General features: G+C 34.3%; 2 protein-coding genes across 2 annotated transcripts; one reads left to right on the top strand and one right to left on the bottom strand.

Moving 5' to 3' along the window:
* Positions 1-89: 89 nt before the first annotated feature.
* LOC131928425 (microsomal triglyceride transfer protein large subunit) lies at positions 90-19,014 on the top strand. Its single transcript, XM_059284457.1, has 20 exons — positions 90-104; positions 736-862; positions 1,581-1,765; positions 4,941-5,144; positions 6,073-6,192; positions 7,110-7,249; positions 7,632-7,714; positions 8,239-8,315; positions 8,475-8,635; positions 11,238-11,406; positions 12,565-12,675; positions 12,840-13,055; positions 13,436-13,650; positions 14,452-14,549; positions 14,903-15,024; positions 15,513-15,740; positions 17,607-17,761; positions 17,914-18,084; positions 18,337-18,481; positions 18,698-19,014. The coding sequence occupies exons 2-19, from the start codon at positions 787-789 to the stop codon at positions 18,479-18,481; spliced, it is 2,676 nt and encodes an 891-aa protein (XP_059140440.1). The 5' UTR covers positions 90-104; positions 736-786; the 3' UTR covers positions 18,698-19,014.
* A 1,235-nt stretch (positions 19,015-20,249) lies between these two features.
* LOC131928431 (zinc finger CCHC domain-containing protein 24) lies at positions 20,250-25,955 on the bottom strand (the record flags this gene model as incomplete). The annotated part of the gene is made up of 3 exons (XM_059284465.1): positions 20,250-23,376; positions 24,501-24,665; positions 25,776-25,955. Coding segments are annotated over 3 exons (459 nt in total), but the record flags the coding sequence as incomplete, so codon positions are not given.
* Between the last annotated feature and the right edge of the window lie 1,045 nt (positions 25,956-27,000).

Here is a 27,000-nt window from a genome sequence, read left to right as displayed (position 1 = left end):
ACATCTAGACTCAAGTCCTGGATATTATAATCTCTATAGAGCATAGATCTATCTAGTGTGTTAAGCTTGCATTATCGTGTCAATGTCTTAGTAATGAACAAAACGTGTGCTATTAAAGCTTTTGTTAAACATTTTTCTACAATTAGTTTAGTTTAATTGTTGAGTAAATCTAGCCAGCAAGCAGCAAGAGATATCGGACTTGTGACTTGTTCTTTTTTTTTCAGTAGAGTAGTGCGAGTAGTATCTTGTAAAGCCTTGTTGTCAGTCCCTGTCTTTTAGTAACTAAAGTTGCTTAACTATAAAAGTATACAGTGCAGCAGTATACACTATACATACTACATAGGACCAAGGCAGGTCTAGACTCAAGCTAGTCAGTAGCAAAGCTAGTCTAGATGTCTAGATCTATTATTTATTAAAAATTATTAGCTAGGCACTAGCTAGCACTACTTCTAACTAGCCTGAATGCCTAGATTCTAGTTTGGTAAAAATATTGGGAATTTGGGCTTGACTTGGCCAAAAAAGTAATTATTTTCAGTTGTAGTTGTAGATGTAAGAAGAAGTGTAGCTGTTACCTTCATTCAAAGAGTTATACTGTATTCTTACATGTTATTTTATCTTAGCATGCTAGCAACTTAGACTTAGATTTTTTTCTTATCAATAGGCCTTATAGTTAGTACACATTGTTCAATAGATATAGATAATACCTCGCAAAGTACTACTAACCATATTCACCAGGCCATAACAATTGTGTTATTTCTTGGTTTGGAATAGACAGAAATTTCTACAATGACTTCTTCATCCTCTTACACATTAGTAGCTTGTATCCTGCTGACAGCATCAATATTGGTGATTTGTGTTCATAGTAAGTTCATTAACAACATCTTTGTGTAATTGTATAATTTTACTGGCTAAATTAAAATGTACTGCATTGTAATTTTAAATTAATCATTATTATCACCATAACACATTTGTGTATATTATTGTAAAGTGGAGCTTATGCATTTGCTTGAGAATTTTGTTCATTCTTTGTGGGTTAATTGTTCACTTTGGTTAATGACACCAAACGCTGACCAAGTAAACTGTTATTAGTTGATTTGGATCATTCAGGGCTGGAGTTAAATCAGTCTACCAGTGTTTCAAAGATGCATTTCCTTTTAAGTCTTAGTTTTTAACCCCAATATAATATAAAGATATTATGTTATTTACTGATTAAATATGAGAGATAATGACAGCTATAATTACAAAGAGGAATGGCATGGTCGAATAGTAGAAGGTTTGACTGCTAACCCGAAAGTCTCAAGTTCATATCCCAGGCTTGAGTCTGTAATACACCCAGCTCTGATGAGTACCTGATGCATGTTAGGGAAATTAAAGATAACTGGTAACCACATTATATCCCTTCATATGCCAAGGAATAAGGTTTTATTTACATTAAAAGTTACGTTAACCGTTTGAGTCAAGATGACAGAACCATATGAACGTTACTTCATCTGCCCCATGGACTGTCCAGGTTCAAATAGGTAATTTTACCTTTACATGATTCTACACCCTAGCTGATCAATCCACTGTGCTTTCCTTAGGTTCTGCATTGAACTATGACCCATCTAAGACTTATTCTTACCTATACCACACTGATATTCTGCTCAATGATGCCAACAGTAAAAAGAGTAGTGTGTCCCAGCAGGATGTTGGTGCCAAGATAATAATAAACTTTAATCTGGCCACAATTTATAAAGATCAGGATGTTCAGATGTTTAAGCTGTCAGTAAGTATCATTTACTCATTTCTAATAAAAGTATTTATTGTCGCCTTGATTGATTTTCATTGACACTAATATCTAACTTATGAAAGTATTAAGGTGCACACATATTTATGTTGTTAACCTTTTGTGCATGGTTAAAGTCTTGGCTGTATTGTTTTGTGTACAGCATTGCACAACAATAGTTTACAATTAAAAAGCATGATAAAAACTTAGTTGCTAGATATCTAAAATTCTATTTGAGAATAATATTTATAGTTGATATAAACTTTTGACCTCATAATGTAAACTTCTTTCTATTTTTATTATTTTGAAAATAAAGCATCAGCATGTCTATATTCTATTGAAATATACCTTTTAATTGTGGATATTTGTAAGGAATTCTATTGGCACTGAATAATACACAAAGTTTTGTTTTTATTTTGCTTGTGTCTCTAGTTAGGGTCAGATAGCATTTCCAGGTATGTCACTGAATGTTGTTCATTATTTCAATGTTTATATGCTTGACACTTTGGTGGATTAATTTTAAGCTACATGGTCAGCTTGTTTGTTTTAATTATTTATTTCTGTGTTGGGTTTATGTTTGGTCTTGAAAATTTGTCATTTCATTCTTTATAATAATTACCTCACAGAAGAAAGCTTTGATTATTTGGTGAGTAACTATGAAATATGTTCTGATGAGAGCATTTTCATGATGTTTATTCTCTGCAACTTGACAAAATATATTGAACCCATAAATGTAGTCAATTCAGGTTCAACTATTTGTAAGGAGAGCTGAATACTTTTCAGATGCAATTTAAACATGTACTTATAACAGAAATTATCAGGAACTCAGTATAAAATGTTTTTTTCAAGACTTATTTCATTACTTTCTGTAAACTGACAGACTGACCAAATAATATTTAGATTAACATTGCTTTTAGAAAAATGTAATGAATATGAATATGTGGTGTTGGTTTCACACGTGTGTTTGGTTACTCTGGGTAATTACAGTGGTAGAGGGCCACAGCTTGGCTAAATGAATATTATTATAATTTCTATCTCCCAAGCATGAATTTATAATGAGGGGGATGTCAGGAAAATAGCTGAAGGGAGGTAATTTAATACCCTTTTAGTTATGGGGAATATTTAATGCTAATGTTTTAAGTTAAGATTATTTTTTAAAGTTATTTTAGTTACTAAATATTTTAGGAAGATGTGAGCTAGATCTCTACTTGATATAAAGCATGCTACAAAATGTTTGTTTTTTAATAATGGTGCATGTTTTGATGAAAATATAAAGGCCCACAATGTTATTTATTTTATAAGTTTTAAAAACAAATGTATCTTATTTAATACGCAAACAAATTGACACCACTAACTTTTACAACACAGCTACATTACTAACCTTTCATCATTCACTTTCTACAGTGTATTTTCATCAGTGATTCCCATATAGATGCATCAATAACTTCTTCAACTAGCAGTTAAATATTTTTCTATAGGTCACCACATTGCCAATAGTCATTGATAATACTGCTACATTGTTTTAATGGTAGTTAATTTCTGGTGGATACGGGTATGGGAAACTGGAGCTGAGCTATTTATTCTCAATTTCATTTATTGCTATTTTAATATAACTTTTATTGGTATGGACAGATGAGATTTAATACATTAAATCTATAATGTCTTCTAAACCATCTTCAGTCAAACTAGTAGCCAAATTAACTCCTTACTTGCTACCATGTATAGATCTATATATATTTCTTTATTTTAACAAATTCCAGATAAAGTATAATTGCTAATTAACCCAAAGCTTCATTTAACTTGAAAGCTTAATTAACTCAGTTGAATGATAGCAAGTGCATACACATTATCTTAATGTTATCAGAAATTGTGAAAAGAAATCTAGTAACTGCGCAGAGTTCAAATTTTAAGAGGTCATTCTAAATTTGTCACATTCCATCTGGAGTGGTTATAGAAGCAAATAATAGGCTAGAGATTGCATGAAAACCTTTCCTAAGTAGTGTGTGTACTTGTGTCAATTATCTTTCTATCACTTTTATTTATGTCACACTCCAAGCTCTGCAAGTAGGTCAAGTGATCATGTGACCCCAAGCTGGGCACAACTTTCAACTGGTAGTGACAAATTCTAAAGTTCACTGGCCCACAGATAGTGTGTAGCTGCTTAGTGATAGGTTTTGGCCTAATCCATCTAGAGCTACAACAATTGTGTGTGTAGCTATCTGCTTAACGATAGACTTGAGGTTTTAGCCCAATCCAGCTAGTTTGTCTAGAGCTACACCAATTGTGTGTGTAGCAAGCTGCTTAATGATAGACTCTAGGTTTTAGCCTAATCCAGCTAGTTTGTCTAGAGATACAACGATTGTGTATAGCAATCTGCTTAATGATGTAGACTCAAGGTTTTGGTCTAATCCAGCTAGTTTGTCTATAACTGCAACAATTATGTTTGATGCAAGCTGCTTAGTAATAGGTTTTCATCAGATGTACCAAAGCATTGTCTTTTTGTAAGGATAAAATGCAAACATACTGAAGAAAATTCATTAATAAAATTGATTGGTCACTTTAGGTTTCATTTTGTTGTATAAATTCTGTAAATAAACTGATTTATTCCCATCTACAATCATAGATACAAATCAAATGAGAATATTTTCTCTAGTTGGTAAATGCAAATGAAATTCAGTCTTTTATCTTTATGTATTTTAAACTTTTTAGAGTAGCACCTGATGTGATCACTAAGAAATTTTAGGGGAGTGAGGGCTCATGTTTATATGCACTTGTTTAGTTTATAAAGTTAAAAAAATGTCTTATTGTAAGTGATATTTACACAACTTTTTTGTGTGTAAAAGTTAATACACATTACACTGTATTAAAGATAGATTAATTTTAACTCACTTATTATGTTAGTTACAATAATATAACATCTCCCCAGTCACAAGAAAAAAGAAAGGGAATAGTAATTACTTGTTTCTTTAAGACATAAAGATTAGATATATTTTTTGGATCTAAGTAAGCATATAAATCATATTTTTCTTTGATCAAGGATGTAAAGTAAATATATCTAACAGTTATGATGTCTTTTTATTTTGCCCATATTTTAGTGTTTTTTTTTCAATGAGGGTGATCAGCTGTTTAAGCATAAGCTTGTTATCTCCCTTTAATTTGTATTTCCCCCATTTAGATCACAAAGGCCAGCTTGTCAGGGGCTACAACCCAAGCTCCTGTGGACTTGCTGCATCTTCTGTCTGTGCCTGCCATTTTCCAGCTGTCCAACAACCTTGTGAGCCAGCTGTATTTAGCTGATGAGTCGTCATTCAGTCGCAACATCAAGAAAGGTATCATTGGCTTGTTCCAAGTCCAGGACAATGCAGGGGAGAGAACTGAGGTGAGCACAACTCAATTTTTGGCTATTTGATTTTTTATAAATTGCTGTAGGTTGTTGGTGTTTAACAAGTGGCTGTAGGTCTGTGGTGTTGCTGTAGGTTGTTGGTGTTTTTCAAGTTGATGTTATGTTGTGTTTTTACAAGTTGCTTTAGGTCTATAGTGTTTCACAAGTTGATGTCAATATGTGGTGTTTTATTAGTTGCTGTAGTGTTTTTACAAGTTGCTGTGGGTCTCTGGTATTTTATTAGTTTCTGTAGGTCTGTGGTGTTTTTAACAGTTGCTGTAGGTGTGTGGTGTTTTTACAAGTTGCTGTAGGTCTGTGGTATTTTAAGTTGCTGTAGGTGTGTGGTGTTTTATTAGTTGCTGTAGGTGTGTGATGTTTTAAAGTTGCTGTAGGTGTGTGGTGTTTTAAAGTTGCTGTAGGTGTGTGATGTTTTAAAGTTGCTGTAGGTGTGTGATGTTTTAAAGTTGCTGTAGGTGTGTGATGTTTTAAAGTTGCTGTAGGTGTGTGGTGTTTTAAAGTTGCTGTAGGTCTGTGGTGTTTTAAAGTTCCTGTAGGTGTGTGATGTTTTAAAGTTGCTGTAGGTGTGTGGTGTTTTAAAGTTGCTGTAGGTGTGTGGTGTTTTAAAGTTGCTGTAGGTGTGTGATGTTTTAAAGTTGCTGTAGGTGTGTGGTGTTTTAAAGTTGCTGTAGGTGTGTGATGTTTTAAAGTTGCTGTAGGTGTGTGGTGTTTTAAAGTTGCTGTAGGTGTGTGGTGTTTTATTAGTTGCTGTAGGTGTGTGGTGTTTTAAGTTGCTGTAGGTGTGTGATGTTTTAAAGTTGCTGTAGGTGTGTGGTGTTTTAAAGTTGCTGTAGGTGTGTGGTGTTTTAAAGTTGCTGTAGGTGTTTGATGTTTTAAAGTTGCTGTAGGTGTTTGATGTTTTCCACAGGTGGATGTCAGTGGAGAGTGTCTGGTCAAGTACACCAACATTGAGCCTGGTGTTATTGACAGGACCAAGGCAGACTGTCAGAACCTGGAGATAGCTGGTCAGTTCTCTACCAGGAATAAGGTAAGCAGATGAGTTGGTTTTTAACTAGGATTCTGTGACAGCATCAATTACTACTAGATCTATAGTTATTGATTCTGTTAGTAATTCATATAAAAAGTACAGTTTTGATGTCGGGAGTGGGATATTGTCAGGATTAGAGTTAAGTCTAGCAGTACCTTCCAAAAATAGCTTTGGATATGACCTTCTTGTCAAAGCTTAGGCACAGAACCATGACTCATGATAGAGCTGATGACATTAACAGTTGTTACACAGGTAATGACAAATTTATATTACCTATGACACCAAAGAGTTTTGTAGCATATTACAGAGGTTAGTATGTATAATTTGGGATTGTTTGATGTACAAGGATATCTGTAGTGTCAGAAGGGTGTGGTAGAAGGTAGGTGACTTAATTACTTGGCTGCTGTGCTATGAAGTGCTTTGGATTTTATATCACTTTGCTACTATTCTACTCATGGAAATAAAAAGACCATTCATCCTTACATAAACACACATTTGTAGTTAAAAGCCCCCACCACAAATTGTATACAAATGTCATTTTAAAATGTTGCTGACATTTCTGGAGGATGTAAATTTTACCCAAAACCTTTTGTGTTTAACTTCTTCTTTGTTCTTAATTGTAATGTTGGACAGGATTTCCTTCAACTCAATTAGGTATTTCATGTCAATGTGTTATCCACCATGTGGCCCGTTGATTTTCTGGATTTGCCTTTGTCCATCCAAGAACAAACTACAAGACAGTAGTTGTTCAATTTCTGAGTTTTCTCTCCTAGATAAGTTGCTGTCCTCAGCTTTCGAACCTCATCTTCCCGGGGTTCAAATGTGAGACTTTTTGGTTAAGCAACAATGAGCTTCATCATCCTACAACACCAGTGCCACAACAAATTTTAACAGAAAGAATTTTTTTATCGCTGCAGGCTCTTGGGGTGTCTGTGTATAGCAAGTCTTCTACCCAGTATCACCTGAAAAATTCTGTCATTGAGAGGGCTACAGGGACCCATCGTGTCATCACATATCTCAACATTAGACCATCATTGAATGGTGGCGCCACCTCTAGGTGAGTTTCATACTACATTGTTGTGTATGGCTGGGTTATTTCCCTTGTTTGGACATGCTGCTTTGGCTAAATGAGTATATCCCTGATTGAATTATTGCCCTTTTGGATTGTTGGAATAAACAAGATTTAAATGTGTTGTCAGTCTCATTAGCTGGATGAGTTAGAGCTATTTGGTAGATGTTGTAGCCCTTCAGTCTGGTTGAGTAACTGCCCTTGCATTGTTCAGCTGCTTGTGAATAACCTATTGACTTGCTGTAAGCTTTTCATTAGACAACTATCCCACATCATAGATAAAATGTCAGAATTTAATGAGAGTATAGTTTTTGACAACAATGATAACTATATTTGTTTCTCCTGATGTCATGTCATGTTCATCTTGCAGTCAAAGTCTACTGCTGGAATCAGTCGTTGTAGGAAGTCCCACGTCCAGCAGTGCACAGGAGGCTCTAGACAAAGCTCAGGCAGGTAGGTCAACTTTCTTGATGGTCAACTTACTTTCTCTTGATGGTCAACTTTCTATCTCTTGATGGTCAACTTTCTTTCACTTGATGGTCAACTTTCTTTCACTTGATGGTCAACTTACTTTCTCTTGATGGTCAACTTTCTGTCTCTTGATGGTCAACTTTCTTTCACTTGATGGTCAACTTTCTTTCACTTGATGGTCAACTTTCTTTCACTTGATGGTCAACTTTCTTTCACTTGATGGTCAACTTTCTTTCTCTTGCTTGTCAACTTTCTTTCTCTTGTTTGTCAATTTTCTCTCTTTCTCTTGCTTCTCAGTTTTATCAATTGTGACCAATTCTCTATTTGTCATCCATGTTTGCCTCCCCTTCTTCTACCTCTTGTGTTTATTTTTAAATATTTATAAATATTTTTATCCCCCTGAAAAAAAACCAAGCATATTAAATTATTTGATTAGCCAATACACTTGCATCTACTTTTATATTAGAAACTAATGGACATGATACTATACTTTCAATCTATTTCAGAGGTCCAATCTTCTTATACCATATCTCTACTGCCTAGTGAGGAAGAGATACAGCAATGTACAGAAAAATGCCAAACTGTAAGTACAAGTATTATTTGTTTAATTATCTTCTTATGGTGTTACATATTTTAACTCTTCCTTGTTTTACTTAGCCAACTTGTGTTTAAAAAATTAACTATTAATCTATTTGTATTCTTATCCTGAAGATATTTAATTGTTTAAGAACTCTGCTTTTAGCCAGAATCGTTGCTGAGTAAATTAGCAGAGGATTTGAAAGCTGAGAACTTGGCCACACTCAAGTCAGCTAAAGCTTTTACTCAACTGCTCAAAAGCATTAGGGTGGTGGGCAAGGAAACTCTTACTAAGCTGATGACAAGTCCTGATAGCTATTATGTAGTGTAAGTTTCTTTATTTGGTGCTGTTTGGATGTGTTATTGCATGGGGTTTGTTTGATTGTTGTTGGGGTGTGTAGCTATTGTGTCATTTTTAAAAACTTGGTACTGTTGTGTTGGGGTCTGTAGAACTTGTGTTGTTTTTAAAAACTTGGGGTGTGTAGAACTTGTGTTGTTTTTAAAAACTTGGTACTGTTGTGTTGGGGTGTGTAGAACTTGTGTTGATTTTAAAAACTTGGTACTGTTGTGTTGGGGTGTGTAGAACTTGTGTTGTTTTTAAAAACTTGGTACTGTTGTGTTGGGGTGTGTAGATATTGTGTCATTTTTAAAAACTTGGTACTGTTGTGTTGGGGTGTGTAGCTATTGTGTCATTTTTAAAAACTTGGTACTGTTGTGTTGGGGTGTGTAGCTATTGTGTCATTTTTAAAAACTTGGTACTGTTGTGTTGGGGTGTGTAGATATTGTGTTGTTTTTAAAAACTTAGTACTGTTGTTTTGATGTGTATAGTTATTGTGTAGTTTTTTAAATCTTGGTATTGTTCTGTGGGGGTGGGAGGGTGGGGGTAGTTAATGGAGTAGTTTCCAAACTGGCATCTCCAATAGCATGAAATATATAACAGAAATGTAAAATTATATAGATGTAAGTGCATTTTCTTATCCTAATAGTATTGTTTCCAGATACTCAGTTTAAAAAAATGTTTCCCATTAATTCTCAGATGTTTTCATTTCTTTGCTGATTCTAATGAGAGTTTGAACTCAGTGATGACCCTTTTTTAAAAAATGGTCTTTATTTAGTGCTTCAGTGGTTTAACAATAATATTATTAACGAGCCGACCTGCTGCGTATCATACGCCGCTATTTAGTTGTTGTTTTTCTACTTTTCAGTAATTTATAATTTGTGAATTCGACAGTACCAATGCTGCCATTGAAAATATTTGCTTAAAAACACTACCCCCCCCCCCCCCCCCCCACGTGAAAGCTGCCTCCTCTTAGTTACCTCCTCTAAGTTTAAAATCGTTTCAAACTACATTATCTGCCCCTAATAGCCGTCACCAAACCCGTCTCTGTGATTGTAAAATGTAAACAGAGTGAACACCGCTCACCAGATCATGTGGGGGGTGGGGTAGGGGTGGTAGTGATAGAGAGGAAGAGAGGGGACTGCAAAGGCGCGCTTGCAGCTTGTTTTCTAACTGATCCCAGAAGAGAATTATATATATAGATTGTTAAATGTGTTAATTAAGTTAAGGATTTTTAAAGATCAGTTATTTTCCATTTGAAAATTTTAAGTTAATAAGGGAGACAACTTTTAACTATGTTCCCAATAGTTGTTAAAAATTTAAAGTGATTCACTTGTAACAAAATAAATATGGAACTCATTGTTAATTATTTTATTTTACATGAATGCTAAAAACCTTACAAGATTCTTTATCTATTATTTATTTTTAATAGATTTCACAATTATCATTTGACTTAACTTCAAATAGAAATCTATTAGCTATATTAAACTGTTCATTTGTGGGCAGGAGAGAGTTCATACAATCTGGCGATGAATTGCATAAGCATATATTTCCTGCTTGTTTGCCCTAGTAAAATTGGATCAACAACTATGGCTAGTGAGACTTCTTACCCATGATGGTATTCTTAAACATAATTCAAAATGTCCAATTACAGTTTTAAAACCTGAAAATGTAAATAATTGTTGATTTTAGAACTGAGATTTGCTTTATGTCCGCGACCAAAAGTTCGTCTCGTATTTTTTCCATTATAGCCCGTGCGCAGGCAGTGAAAATACGCACTTATCTGGTTTGTCAGTTTTATTTCAGTTTTCTCTAAAAAAAAAGTATGATAGGGTGCACTTGTCTCACTAAACTGATTCTATAATTAAATGTGCTAGCTGCTAGAAATCTAGATATTATGACATTAGCACAATAAATAAATTTAATAAAACTACCACTTTTGTTTAAGTTTTATTTATTGATATTTATTATATTATTTATAATTTTTCTGAAATGAAATATAAGATTAACTAAAGAATACAATCATTTTAAACGGTGCGGCCCTCCGCTAAAATCCGCTACCACAAAGTGGCTCCCTTGAGCCAAAACTATTGCTTCAGCTGAAAAAAATTTTGGGATCAAAAAGAAAATAATTTTATAGCGGTATGGATTATATGTAGTGAAAGAAAGGGAAGTGCCTTGTTGTAAAGCTTGAAAACTACTGAGTTATACAGTCAATGGTGCTATGGAGGTTGTAGTTAATATATAGTTCTTTTTTTGTGAGTCTTTAGTTATTGTACAGTACAATTGTTTTTGGTATGTTTGCTATTTGGGTCTGTTATGTAGTGTACAGTTGTTGGATGTGGTACTTTATGTTTTTGCTGTGTGCATGAAAATAGGTTCTGCAAGTTTGTATTAGGAACAATCTGTTGACCAGCATTTACTTCAGATTCATTTTAATAGCTGCCACAATGCACTACACTTTTTGAAAATGAGTTTTTTTAAATTGTGTAATGACATTGTTTTAATTAATTTACTAATAATTGACATGTTATTAATTTGACTGATTTAGCTAAGTGATATATATAATTGTAATTAATTAATTTTCTCCAGGCCCCAATTAATTGACATAGTCACTGCAGCTCAGACCGAGGCCAGTCAGAGAGCTTTATTTGAGCTCTTAGATTTTCAGAGCGAGAGTTCTATAGAACATCCTCAAAGATTTCTGTTTGCTGCAGCTTATTCATCTCACCCTTCAGAGAGTTTGATAGCTGACTTGCTGGTGAGTTCCATGTCCTTTGGTGTCTGACCCTATGGGTTTTATGTGGTGCCTTGTAGATGTGATTAGGGTGTGTATCTAATGTGTGGGGGCGGCGTGGCCTAGCGCTAGAGTACTAGACTGCTAACCAGAGAGTTTGATAGCTGACTTGCTGGTGAGTTCCATGTCCTTTGGTGTCTGACCCTATGGTTTTTATGTGCTACTTTGTAGATGTGATTAGGGTGTGTATCTAATGTGTGGGGGCGGCTTGGCCTAGACTGCTAACCTGAGAGTCTCGAGTTCGAATCCGGGTTCAGATCAGTGGAACATCCATGAGTCAACCCAGCTCTGATGGGTACCTAACTCACGTTAGGGAAACAAAGGCTGCTGGGCATAGAGCTAACCACGCTATCCCTTCATATGCCGAGGTCTCTGAAGCAAATGAACTCTTCTTCATCTGCCCCATGTGTCTTGGGCACGAACGGGAAATAGACGATGATGATCTAATGTGTAGAACTTAAGCAAAAATGGTGTGTTTGTGATCATGGTCCATGTTTAATGTGTTGTACCTTAATGGTAATGATACAGCATGCTTCAATGGTAGAACAATTAATTGCCTACAAATTAGTGCAAAAGGTATTGAGCTGAGTTCTGAACTGTGGTCAGAAAACACAGATGTCAGTTAGGGTAGGCCGACCTGACTTGAGCCCTAAGGACTGTCAGGCCTGGAAGTGTTTACTTTGGCAGCGTGTGGTCATGGCCCACATTTCAAATACAGTGTTTTAGCAAATTGTGTCAGATGATGGTGGCATGTTTAATGCACGGCACTAGAGCAACTTAGGACAGCATGGTCCAGCGCTAGAGTGCTAGACTGTTAACCCCAAGTCTCTAGTTTGAACCAAATCAGCAGAACATCAGTGAGTTCACCCAGCTCTGATAGATACTGAACTCTGAAAGTAAAGGGAAAGTAAAAGCAGCTAGGCATAGTGCTGACCACACTATCTTGATATGCATGTTCACAGAAATATGTGAACTCTACTTCATTTTCCCCATGGACCACAAGGTTCAAAAACCTAACTAGAGCAACTCCAAAAATTCCCTTGCATAACTTGTAGCACTGTAATTTATATTGATACATTTTCTGCCTGTTTACAATGTTACATCACCTTCCTCTCTCTCCAGTCTGTGCTAAAGAACCCACTTCCCAGTGCCAGCCTCAGGGAGTCTGTGCTGCTCTCTCTGGGTGCCATAGTCCACACTTTCTGTCAAGTTGTGGACCAGTGTCAACTCACTGTAAGTCAGAGCGGTCGTCATAGCAACACACCATTAGGCTAAGGTCATGCAGACAGTTTTAATGACATTTCTAATTCACAGATCATTTGTTCATATATTTTTTGTTTATTTTCTTATTTAAAAAAGTACCCTTCACTCACGTTAGATGGTAAATCTTACTGCAGGTAGTTGAGGAATTTAAAAACATTCTGAGGTCTGGGTTGGCCAGCTGTGAGGATGAACCATGTCGTCTCATGTATGTGCGTGCGCTAGGCAACGCCGGCCTGCCTGAAACCGTTGCAGATATTCTTCCACTAGCTGAATCCCCAGCCAGTCCAATGCTAGCTGCCACAGCCATATCAGCTTTCAGACGCATCCCTGCTAAATTTATCAGCGCTCAGGTCAGCATTTTGTAAAACAAATTTAGTTTTATTAATTTTTTTTTATTTATTTACCAAAGGATAAAATATTGAATTTATTCTTTGAAAGTTAGTGTTTTGTGAAGTTTGATTTTGAAATATTCATTTTCATTTTTTTTTTGGTAGTATGTTGAGAATACCAAATACTAAGACTTGCATAACTCAGTGTAAAATTACTTTTAAAATGTTTCTAATTTTAGCTTTTACATATTCTTCTTTTTTTCTGCTTGTGTTATTGGATTTCACATTTGATTCTATTTACTCACTGATTTGACTAAATTATATAGTATTGTCACTTTAGTTTTTTTTAAATAATATATTTTACTTTATTCACCTTCAATTCTGTAATTTTTTTACTATAGGTTAAAGAATCACTTCTGCGAATATTTCACCAAAATAAAGCCACTTACGATGCCAGTGTTAGGTTGTCTGCCCTTGAGTTTATTCTCGACAAATCCCCGTCAGATCAGGAGTTGAGAAACATTATTTTGTCAGCAGTTGATCAGAGTGAACCAGAGTTTTCTACTTATGTCATTAACTTGTTGCTTGATGCTGCTTCTGTGTATCCAACATTTGCGTAAGTACATAAAAAGTTGAGTCTGAATTAAAGGTGGAATGTTTGCCGTAGTTTATAGATTACGATTATGTTAATTATTGTAGATATTGAGCTTTATGGCCAGGTGATATGCCTGTTGTTTGTGACTAGTGTTTCTATAGTTAGTTTAAAAAAAATTTAAATACTGAACTGTACTAGTGGTAAGATAAATATTTGGTGCAGCTGATAATTAGATAGTTATTGAAGTTATGCAGTGTATTTCTATTCTAATTAGTCTTGGTTGTAAGTTAATTTGTCTTGTGTTTTCCATGATCAGAAAAGTATTTGTTGTAAGTTAATGATGTTGTGTTTTCCATGATCAGAAAAGTTTTTGTTGTAAGTTAATGATGTTGTGTTTTCCATGATCAGAAAAGTTTTTGTTGTAAGTTAATGATGTTGTGTTTTCCATGATCAGAGAAGTTTTTGTTGTAAGTTAATGATGTTGTGTTTTCCATGATCAGAGAAGTTTTTGTTGTAAGTTAATAATGTTGTGTTTTCCATGATCAGAAAAGTATTTGTTGTAAGTTAATAATGTTGTGTTTTCCATGATCAGAAAAGTATTTGTTGTAAGTTAATAATGTTGTGTTTTCCATGATCAGAAAAGTATTTGTTGTAAGTTAATAATGTTGTGTTTTCCATGATCAGAAAAGTATTTGTTGTAAGTTAATGATGTCGTGTTTTCCATGATCAGAGAAGTTTTTGTTGTAAGTTAATGATGTCGTGTTTTCCATGATCAGAAAAGTTTTTGTTGTAAGTTAATAATGTTGTGTTTTCCATGATCAGAGAACAGTTGACCAGGGTCCTACAGGACAGACAACTAAACAACTACAACCTTTGGGCCCAGCGAGGGAAGTCCAGTGTCCTAACTAGTTATTTGGCCAGTAAGTTGAGTTGTTATTGCGAATAAACTGGCATTTTTTATGCAACCTGTCATTTATACATTGTTTTGGAGTTTGGTTAATTAAGCTCGTAACTTCATAGTTATTTTAGCTAGTAATTATTTTTTATATTAGAAGGACCACTTGTCAGTAAGAAAATACAAGTAATAATGAATCAGGCACCCAATTTCAAATTGTACTAATGAAGGAATGTGGATTAAAATTTTATCTAAGCTTTTTGAGCTATTTATGTAGACCATTTTAGTTTGAAAACTTTTTAATAATGAAAGTTATGACCACCATGTAAGTTGTCCCATGAGATGTATTAGGTGAATGCATGCATTTTTTTCCTTTAGAAATGAAAGATGTGAATACCACCTACAACTTGTTCTTTGAAAACTCTGCCTCTGGTGTCATGAAGAGAAGTGGGATGTTGGTCAGTCTGATTGGGAAATCAATTCACCAACCTTTCCTTAAGGTAGGATCTGTTGTATAAAATTAATGGAAATTTTTGTGGGCAGAGTAGAGGATTTTATAATGATATTTTTTAATATATTTTTATTTTTATTTTACTATCACAGGACCTTTCTGCTACAACACTGTGACTTCTTGTCTTAGTTACCAACTGTTATTACATGTCATGTTTTTGTTAATACCTTTCATGTTAAAATGCATGTCATGTCATTGTTAATGCATGTCATGTCATTGTTGATGGATTTCATGTCATTGTTACTACCTGTCATTGCTATACATGTCATGTCTTTGTTAATACCTGTCATGTCAATGTTAATGCATGTCATGGCATTTTTAATGGATGTCATGTCATTGTTAATGCATGTCATGTCATTGTTACTGCCTATTATGTCATGGTTACTTTTTGTTGTGGTGACTTATGCAGTGGTCACAATGTCTTCCTAAGAAATTCTTGAAGCGTGACAAAATATTTATGGCTGTGGTCAATTTCAGTTTGGGATCTATGCAGATGGCTTGGACGCGCTGATGGGTCAAGAGGTCGAGGCTGCCCCTGCAGACACTGATGACTCACAGGAGGAGACCTCTTCTGTTGAGCCCACTGCAGGAATGTCCTTCACCTTTATGGACGTCCTGCTGACACAAGTTGAATTTTTCAGAGGGACTGCAGGGCTGATGTCTGCAGCATGGAATGCTCCATCAGAGTTGACTTCAGCTTTACAGGTAAACATTCACCCTCCATCAGAGTTGACCCCAGCTTTACAGGTAAACTTTCACCCTCCATTATAGTTGACTTCAGCTTTACAGGTAAACTTTCACCCTCCATCTTGACCTCAGCTTTACAGGTAAACTTTCACCCTCCATTAGAGTTGACCTCAGCTTTACAGGTAAACTTTCACCCTCCATCTCGACCTCACTTTACAGGTAAACTTTCACCCTCCATCAGAGTTGACCTCAGCTTTACAGGTAAATTTATTCCTAGAGTTGACCTCAGTTTTACAGGTAAACTTTCACCCTCCATCTTGACCTCAGCTTTACAGGTAAACTTTCACCCTCCATCTTGACCCCAGTTTTACAGGTAAACTTTCACCCTCCATTAGAGTTGACCTCAGCTTTACAGGTAAACTTTCACCCTCCATTAGAGTTGACCTCAGCTTTACAGGTAAACTTTCACCCTCCATCTTGACCTCAACTTTACAGGTAAACTTTCACCCTCCATCTTGACCTCAGCTTTACAGGTAAACTTTCACCCTCCATTAGAGTTGACCTCAGCTTTACAGGTAAACTTTCACCCTCCATCTTGACCTCAGCTTTATAGGTAAACTTTCACCCTCCATCTTGACCTCACTTTACAGGTAAACTTTCACCCTCCATCTTGACCTCAGCTTTACAGGTAAACTTTCACCCTCCATCTTGACCCCAGTTTTACAGGTAAACTTTCACCTTCCATCTTGACCTCAGCTTTACAGGTAAACTTTCACCCTCCATCTTGACCCCAGTTTTACAGGTAAACTTTCACCCTCCATCAGAGTTGACCTCAGTTTTACAGGTAAACTTTCACCCTCCATCAGAGTTGACCTCAGTTTTACAGGTAAACTTCTTTGACCCTCCATCTTGACCCCAGTTTTACAGGTAAACTTTCACCTTCCATCCTGACCTCAGCTTTACAGGTAAACTTTCACCCTCCATCTTGACCCCAGTTTTACAGGTAAACTTTCACCCTCCATCAGAGTTGACCTCAGTTTTACAGGTAAACTTTCACCCTCCATCAGAGTTGACCTCAGTTTTACAGGTAAACTTCTTTGACCCTCCATCTTGACCCCAGCTTTACAGGTAAACTTTCACCCTCCATTAGAGTTGACCTCAGCTTTACAGGTAAACTTACACCCTCCATTAGAGTTGACCCCAGTTTTACAGGTAAACTTTCACCCTCCATTAGAGTTGACCTCAGTTTTACAGGTAAACTTTCACCCTCCATCTTGACCCCAGTTTTACAGGTAAACTTTCACCCTCCATCTTGACCCCAGTTTTACAGGTAAACTTTCACCCTCCATTAGAGTTGACCTCAGCTTTACAGGTAAACTTTCACCCTCCATCTTGACCCCAGTTTTACAGGTAAACTTTCACCCTCCATTAGAGTTGACCTCAGCTTTACAGGTAAACTTTCACCCTCCATCTTGACCCCAGCTTTACAGGTAAACTTTCACCCTCCATTAGAGTTGACCTCAGCTTTACAGGTAAACTTTCACCCTCCATTAGAGTTGACCTCAGTTTTACAGGTAAACTTTCACCCTCCATTAGAGTTGACCTCAGTTTTACAGGTAAACTTTCACCCTCCATTAGAGTTGACCTCAGTTTTACAGGTAAACTTTCACCCTCCATTAGAGTTGACCTCAGTTTTACAGGTAAACTTTCACCCTCCATTAGAGTTGACCTCAGTTTTACAGGTAAACTTTCACCCTCCATTAGAGTTGACCTCAGTTTTACAGGTAAACTATAACCCTCCATCTTGACCTCAGCTTTTAATTAAAATCTATGTCAGGTCAAACATGTGGAGTTAATTCATTGTTATTACATCCTATCTCCTAGGGAAACACTCTTCTCCAAGACCATTCCCAGAAGTTTCATCTCTCCAATGGATTAGTGCTGGATACAGATGTCACAGGTGTGTTGTCCATGGATTTATCCGGTTATGTCAGCATCAGCCTGTGGAACAGAAACTGTGAGGCCTTAATCAGAAACAGGTCAGACAAACTCTTCAAAATTATTTAAATTAATGGTTTCAGATTTGAATAAATTAACAGTTTGATAAATTAGTAAAATTTTGCTGTTGTGTATTGGGTTTAAAGTTTGACAATTGTAACATTTTAAAAAGACTGACCATGTTTACCTTCAGTGGTGCCATCTACCTGGAAGGTTCCATGCAGCTCAACTCCGCTCTGCTCAACCTAGGCCTGTCCTTCAGTGGGGAGGCCCAGAGCAACATAGACTTCACATCCAACGCAGATTTCTATCAGATGCCACTCAAACTTTGCATGCAAATGAAGAGGCCAGAATTTGAATTTTTGTAAGTTATTTGTTGTAAGGTCAAATAAGATAAGGAATTTTTTTTTTATATAAGTAATTTATATATAATTTTTATTGACTGAATATGTTGAGAAAAAAAACTTAACACCAATGTAATATTATTTCTGTGAAATTATTAATCTCTACATAGAATAGATTTGTTTAAGTATAAAAAGCATTTATCTTAGGAAGGAAAAGTTTGTTTTTATGTTACTTTTCTCCTTTATTTAATGATTGATTTTTTTTTCTCCAGACAAATGTTTCAGAAAAGAGAACAAATAAACAAAGGAAAAACCAAGAAATTTCAAATCAAAACCAAATCAAAATCATCTGGAGAATCATATTTCCTCAACAAAGCAAATTCTGATGAATGTCGTGTAATGATAACTGAAGATTAGGTCAGTGTGTTAAAGAATTTTGATTGTTAAATAATGAAACGTGTTGAAATACTTGCATTTGACCAGACTGTTAGCCAATTTACAACAGCACACATGTCTTTACCTTAACTAGAATTTTATTCATAGCTACTTTTATTTTATTGCACCTTCTTTTTTGTAATACATTTCTGCATTTTTATTTCCAATTTAAAGATTTCTCTTTTTTTTAAATTTCAGTTTTTGAAAATAAAAAATTCACCAAGATCAGCATTCCTCACTATTCATGACTTCATAAACATGTTTTTTGAGTATGATTATGTGATTGTTTAGATGAGCAATTCATGTTAGCAAGGAGGTAAATGTGGTTAGCTTATATATGTGGTTAGCTTATGTATACATGGTTGTAAAAGTGTGAGTCTGAGTGACTATATCTGTATGTTGGCAGTTTATTTGGTCAGTTTATGTTGAGCAACATGTCACAAAGGTTTCTAAGAGTGGGTTTTAAGTGAACAATTCTATAAAAATACAGTCAGAGATTTGTCTTAATGATATATATTTATATATATATATATATATATATATATATATATATATATATATATATATATATATATATATATATATATATATATATATATATATATATATATATATATCTGTATGTATAACAGTCTCAGGCTTGTTGTGATGATGCTTATTTGTTAACCTCAAGTTTTCTAAAGCTTTTTTCACATCAGATTATATTAAACATCATATGTTGTTTGACTATCAAATTGTATGCATCATATATTGTTGACTATGCCTTCAGATGTGTTTATAAGAATTTAACATTTTTATCATTGTTGAGTTGTTTTCTGTAGAATTTATATGTCATCTAGAGTAGTATTATTTGAGAGAATATTATGTAACATGAATTTTATAATTAAATCTAAACTTAAAATTAATGAGGTATTTTCTGATAGTTATACAAATATAATAACTAATGTTTGCTTATGATAGTTACACCATTTTAGTTGTTGGTGTGATTTAAAATTGTTATACACATATTTTTATAATGTCTGTTTATAGATTGTTTACATAATGCATTGTAAAAAAAATTAAATTAGATAGTTGCTGGTAAAAATTTCTGTATCACTCTACTTGGAGGGGACGGCATTGCCTAGCGATAGAAAGTCGTAAGTTTGAATATGGGATTCATGTCAGTAGAATGTCCCTGAGTCCACCCAGCTCTGATGGGTACTTAACTCACATTAGGGAATGTTAAGACGGTTAGGCATAGTTGTGACTACACTATACTTCCAGAAACAGGTTAACTCTACTTCACTTACCCCATTGACTGTTAGGTTCGAAAAGGGACTTTACTCTACTTGGAAAAATGGCAGAGATTTATTGTATTGAAGGTGCCAGCATGTTTCACACAGTAATGTGGCTCTAATGTATGCCAGTCATCAGGTGAAAATGTTAGCTAATTGTTATCATGAGGTAGATTTGTACCTCTTGTTATTACCAGGCAAATCCATGCCAATTGTTATATGCCATTTATTATTACTGGTCACACGTATAACACTTGTTTTGATTGGATATGTGTATGTGCTATACACACCCAGTAGCACACACGTCATATGGGACAGACAGACCGAACACAACGTGTATCAAAAGTTTTCACTTTCTTTATTTAGGACAAAAACTAATAGTGGGTTATAATTAGAAGCAAAAACCATCATGCAAGAAAAAAATGGTTGGCAAAAAAACATAAAGCGACATCTTTGTAAAAACTTCCACTTTTGTAAAAACTTCCATTCTATTCTCCTAGTGGGCAGCATGTCATTGATTTTTCCAAACTTTTTAAAAATATGCTGATGTTTGTTTAAAGGTCAACATTTTTCAAGCTTTGTTTACATTAAAATGTGTGATAGATCAAAGTCATTTTTAAATCAAAACTCAAATTTAATGACTTGTTTACAATATTTTAAAATATTGCTAAAAATATGCTAATATTCCACAGTGCCTTGCTTAAAAATTATTTGTTGTTCAAGTTCTTGGTATAAATGAATGTTTACATTTTTAAGCACATCTTATAGACAATAAGTTTAGTTGGGTTTTTTATTTGGCTTAGATTTAATGGAATGATTTCTACACAGAAAGCAATAAAACAAGATCAAAGCAACTGAGGTTTATACAGGGATAGTAACTCTAATCTTTTCAGAGTGATCTTTCTTTTTAGTGAAATATGTTTTTGATTAGTTTAATACAAATGTGTTTGCATAGCTTTATGTTATTTCCTGAGTGTTGAATAGCTTAATGTTATTTATAGGCATATTTTGAATTATATTTAGTTTTATTGAAACTTAATGTAACCATTCATATCAGTTTGTTTTTATCAGTTCTGTTTACTGTATACACCTTTAAAATGAGAAATGTTAAATGATTGAATCTGTTTGCTGTATTATGTTTTACATTATTAATAAATTAAAATATTACTTTTTTCTGTTTGCTTCTTATAAAATAAATAAAACTAGTTTAAAATTAAAAATGTTAAGACACATCATCATAGATATACACATGTGTAGCATAGATATGCAAAGAAAAACAAAAATATACAAATCAAATGAGCAAAACTCTGGCATGTTGTGCATGCTACTGAGGGGAGGTAACTGGCACAGTGTTTCCAATTCATTTTTTCACAATTTTAGAATTTTGAATATTAATTCATTGCCATAAAATAAAATTAAAATGTGAGTTGTAAAATGACTAGATTTAGGATATATATTTCCACAAACAGAAAAATGACAATTTTCTATCCTATTGATGTTACTTAACATCTTAAAACAATAACATCCTATATAACAAGCTTGTCACTTCAATGCATAAAACAAACCTGTACCAGTATAGTAAAATAGCTAAATTGTTAATTAGTCACTTGTAAAAGGGGTTTCCATACCACAAACTTACAACAAACCATAAACATAGGAAATAATGTCTCAAATCATCTGTTTAGAACAAAACAAGTTGTCAACATTTTGTAATTATTTTTAAAAATCTTATTTTGGCACATCAGAGTGGATAAATTGTATGCATTACACCCAGAAGGCACTTAGAGTATATAGTAGTGTAATTCATAAAATTAATTTTGGTATAAATATTGTCCCAATCACTTTTTTTTAGAAAAGGTAACACAGATCAAATATATAAGACAGCCCATTGGTTGGATGATTCTGTTACATTTCTTGATAGACTAACCAATCAACACAATTTGAATAGGTTTTAAAAAAAATTGGTTATATGACCAATGTCTTGTAAAGAAGTCTATTGGGGAGGGGAAAATATACAGGCCTACATATCTGCTAGAAAAAAAAAAGACAAAATATCTCTTCTACACTTTGATGAGAAATCACCATGTTTTTATTAACGTCAGGTTTTTTTGGGTAAATTTTAAAAAGTAAAGCAGCCGTTTGTAAAGTTTTTTTTAAAAAAGTAAGGTCTTCTTTTGTAACAGTTTTTTAAAAAAGTAGTCTCTTTTTGTAATATTTTATAAAGGCATCTTGTTGTAACAGTTTAGAAAATAGAAAAGGCATTTTTTAGTAACAGCTCAAAATTATCAATAAAATTAATATGTAAAACAGAACAATAAAAAAAAAACAAGCCAAATAATTTTTGGCTTTTTCAACAGAATCAGAAAGGCTGATTCTTGTAATTGTCATAAAAATACTCTCAAAATCAAACATTTTATTTTGATTAAAATGTTTAGACAACAAAAAACAAACGAAAAATGGCAACATGATTTTTAAAAATTCAGTTTGTGATGCATGTCTTTGTCAGCAGTAACACACAATTTATTGACAGTATTTATAGGTAAATAGATTAGTATGTTCCATTGTACTACACAAAAATTGTGTCAATATCTCATTTCCTACACAGAGATGGATCCAAATTTATACACAGTACAATACATTCCCAGCAGCCTTGTTTGGTTGTGATGTTTTCAAATATATACAAAAGAATGGGAAATCTTGGGAAGACTAAAAATAGGAAGATAATTTGAAAACAAAGAAATATTTTGCAGTAAGCTCCAGTACACAAAAGCTCACGGAATAATCGTTGGTCTCTAATGTTTCGAATGTGAAATTGAAAATTGCATATGAAAAGGAATGCTTGGCTTCCACTTCTGCAAAACACAATAAAAAACTTGTTTTCCACAAGAAAGAGTTCTCACAAAAAATGTATGCTAAATTGTAACTTTTGACAAATCTAAAAATTTCAACTGATTTTAAAATGTAAACAATTTTTAAAATAAACTTTCTATTCCTGATACAAATTCATATATAAATTTACCATCTTGTTTTATCATTTAATTCAAGATGTTACTGAAGCAATTAATACATTGTTTCAATGGTTAAAATATGTGACTTGTTCATTTAATTATGTTTATTAATGTCTGTGGAAGTACATTCTCTTTCTTATTCATCAATAATTGGTCAGTAATTAAATACCGGCATCATAATGCATAATTAAACACAATTTTATAAAAAGTGAAAAATATTTGCTGACAAAGCAAAACAAACAGCCAAAACTGAAAAGTTGGATAGACTTTGCTCTAATTTAACATTTTTCAAGTAAAAACATGGAAATATTTCACGAAACAATTATGTTATTCATTGCTGGCCTTTAACTGAATATTGAGAAGGAATCATAAAGTATTCACAAACAAATGATAAAAATATGGGAACACCCACAGATTGTGCCAGGAATAAAAAAAACAAACAAGCAAATGGCTGATGTCAGGCCTGAGTGTAACAAAGCAATCAGTTGACACGTCTGCAGTAGTAGCCTAGCATCTTGCATTTCTCACACAGGTGTTGGGGGTGGACCTTGCTCTGGTCTGAGACATCAAGGCCGTCTGGCTTTTCCAAGGGTCTCTGAAGAAAGAAAGATACTATCATTTATTCATGAAAATTGAGACGTAATATTATTACTGATAAAGATTTTAAAAAGTAAGTTTTTCAATTATCACTATAAAATAGCTGCAGCTATAATGAAATGTGACGAGATCGAATCCGGGTTCAAGTCAGTAGACCATCCCTGAGTCCACCAAACTCACATGAGTACCTAACTCAAGTTAGGGAAAGCAAAGGCGGCTGGGCATAGTGCTGACCACACTATCCCTTCATATGCCGAGGTCACAGAAACAAGTGAACTCTACTTCACTTGACCTATAGACAGTCAGGTTTAAAAAGGGAACTTTACTTACTTTACTTATTATGAAATGTGAAGTGGTTTTTATTGAAATTCATTTGTAAGATGTGTGGACAGGTTATAAAGAAATGTGTAAATGTTATACTGTGTACATGTTGTATTAAATAGCTGCACCTGTTCTTATATGAAATATGTGTACATAATATCATAATGGAAACTGTACACCTGTTCTAATCATAAAATATGTGGAACTGTTATCATAATTAAATTAGTGTATGACAGTTTTAGCCCAAGTTGTGTGTACCTGTTAATGAGGGTAGACCTGTATATCATTACCTGTTCTTATAATGAAATAAGTATCATAATGAAGTGTGTCTAGGCCTACCTGTTCTAATTATAAAATATGTTGAACTATTATCCTAATTAAATCAGTGTACCTATGTTCTGTTGTGTATGCCTGTTTATGAGGGTAGTCTGTGTTCTAGTAAAAGTTGTGTGTATATGAGGGTAGATCTGTGTTCTAGTGATGTATATTTGTACCTGTTTATGAAGGTAGTGAAGGTTGTGTACCTGTTTATGAGGGTAGATCTGTGTTAAGGGATGTTTGTACCTGTTTATGAGGGTAGTGAATGTTGTGTGTACCTGTTTATGAGGGTAGACCTGTGTTCTAGTGATGTTTGTGTGTACCTGTTTATGAGGGTAGTGAAAGTTGTGTGTACCTGTTTATGAGGGTAGTGAATGTTGTGTGTACCTGTTTATGAGGGTAGTGAAAGTTGTGTGTACCTGTTTATGAGGGTAGTGAAAGTTGTGTGTACCTGTTTATGAGGGTAGTGAAAGTTGTGTGTACCTGTTTATGAGGGTAGACCAGTATATGACACTTGATGCACTCCTGCCCCATATTGGCCCAGCTGTTGCCACTCATCCACTTGCGCTTACATTTGGGGCATTTATACTCTCCGAAACATCTCTTCTTACCCTGGTAGGGCGTGAGACCTTCACCTTTGGGCCTTGCCTGGTAAGGTGAAACAGATTTCACTTTAACACCAACTTTTATATTAATTATAGTTAGTTAACTAACAGGTTAGTAAATATAGACTGAAAAACTTAGATATTTAAAAGAAAGTAAACTAGAAAAAGTGTGTAGTAATGATGTACATTTATATTTTCCCTAACATAGGTACAATATAAAGATCTAAGCCTAAAATTCTTGGCTTAGCCAAGATAATAATATTTTTTTTTAAATCAAGCTAATATTTTCAACAATACTATTCATAGTGTTCATGAACAGCTTTTATAGGTTAACTTTTATAGGATCATTATAAAGTCAAAGCATGTCATGTATTTATATATTCATGCACATTGTTTTCAAAACAGTCTTTAAATGATTTGAAAAGTTGTTGTTTTGACATTTCTGACACTGAAGAGTTCAACAAGGCCATAGCAGTGCTGCATAGGTTCAGGACACAAAGCAAACATTCTTTCTGTTTGAGCCTTAGAGCAAAGTTCATTACTGATTTATCAAATGTAACTACAGACAATTGGGATTCTATTAATATGCTAAGTGGAGATTTAATAATTTTGAGAGAAAACTTTTAAAAACCCAATTGATGAGAGTTTTTCTTATGCTAGAAGTATTTAATTAACTATGTTTAAATTATAAATAGTATTGGAAAAGTGTGCATAATTGCTTAATTAAAATGATGTAAGGTGCTAAATCTGTTTTTGGTCTATGCATCACCACAAAATCAGTTCTATCCTCATTATAATAATTGTTTGTTAATTAATTAATTAATTATTATTGTTAATGAACTTGTGTAATAAAATTATTCTGGTGTGTTTATAATGTTGTGATGTTTAATCAAACCTACATTTACATTAGAATTAACAAAAAGAATAGAGGGAAGAAATGCTACAAGATATAGATTACTTATTAGAACATGACAAACTGTTTAAGAAAATAATATTCTGCTGTGTCTGTTCCTAAGAAATAAGAAAGTAGAAATTTATTAAAACAGAATGGAAATTAGATAAAAAATAAACTGAACTATTTTTTATTTGTTTACTGAAAAAAAGATATTAATTAAAATTATTTTAAAATTTTAATAAAGGGAGTTAACTAAACCTGAGGACAATCCTTGATGTAGTGTCCCTTAGTGAAACACAGATGGCAAAGGTAGGAGGTGGGTGGCCGTTTACCAAGTCTCCTATCTTGAGAGAGGTTGAGGTCAGAAAATTGGTCAGTCAGGTCCACTATACTGCTGTAAGGAGATGGACTTGACACGGACTGGGGCGGGAACGGGGTCTGCAAGTCATGTTTAAAAATAGATATTTAAAAAAAGATATTAAAATTAATAATATCGGGTGATTGCTGAGGATAAATTTACAATATAGATCTAGATCTAGACGATATTAAGTCTATAATAGAACTGTATTTAAAAATTACAACGTTAGAAGTAGAAAGTCCTTTTTAAATTTTTGTTAGAACTCCATCTAGAGATCTAAATCTAGCTCTCAAAGGAAATTCTAACTATTTTTTAGGTCGAATATAAGTACTATAACATAATGTATTTTAGTTCAGTAGGCCTACTTTTAAAGGATTGTGGTTGACTATTTCACGACCATTGGAAGATAATTTCATTAGCTCATAACCATTCCGATGGATATGCCAAGTAATCGCATTCTTATCGCGTGAGCCGACATTGATACCACTTTTTAATCAACCCAAGGCTGAACGTGACACGAAGTAAAGTGATGCCATCAACTTTCCTTTTGTTTCTGCTAGTGTCTCTCGGCCTACCCAGTGTTTCTTCCAGACTTTTTTCTCCGGGGGGGGGGGGGGGGGGCACTTGAAATCTTCGGGGGGGGGGGCGGTAAACTTTCTTCGGGGGGGGGGGGGGGGGTGGACACTGTTAAAAGTATATATTTTCTATATAAATTATATAAATTTCATTTCGTTCGGGGGGGCGGTAAAATTTTTTCGGGGGGGGGGGGGGGGGGCTCCGGGGAGGCGGTAAAAAAATTTCGGGGGGGGGGGGGGGGCTTCGCCCCCCCCGAAGAGATGCCTGGAAGAAACTCTGGGCCTACCTATGTTAGTTAAGAAGTGTCGTTTACTTCTTTTTGCTGCCATTATATATTTGATGTTGATGCCCTAAGCAAATTTTCATTCAATTTATTTGAACTCTTATACATTCATTATAGGTTTCTAATATGGCAAGCATAAGGCATATGCTAGGAACAAATAAACTAAACTGTTTACTCCACTGTACTGTTTCCTACACAGAGGCTTCTGGGTTTAATACCACTAGTTCTAGTGACTTTTGTACAGTAGGCCTATTATTATTCAAATT

This window comes from Physella acuta, unplaced genomic scaffold (assembly GCF_028476545.2).
Source record: "Physella acuta isolate Inbredline_101_S28 unplaced genomic scaffold, ASM2847654v3 ptg001501l, whole genome shotgun sequence".
In the NCBI taxonomy this organism is placed as follows: domain Eukaryota; kingdom Metazoa; phylum Mollusca; class Gastropoda; family Physidae; genus Physella; species Physella acuta.
This window is presented reverse-complemented; position numbering and strand designations above follow the sequence as displayed.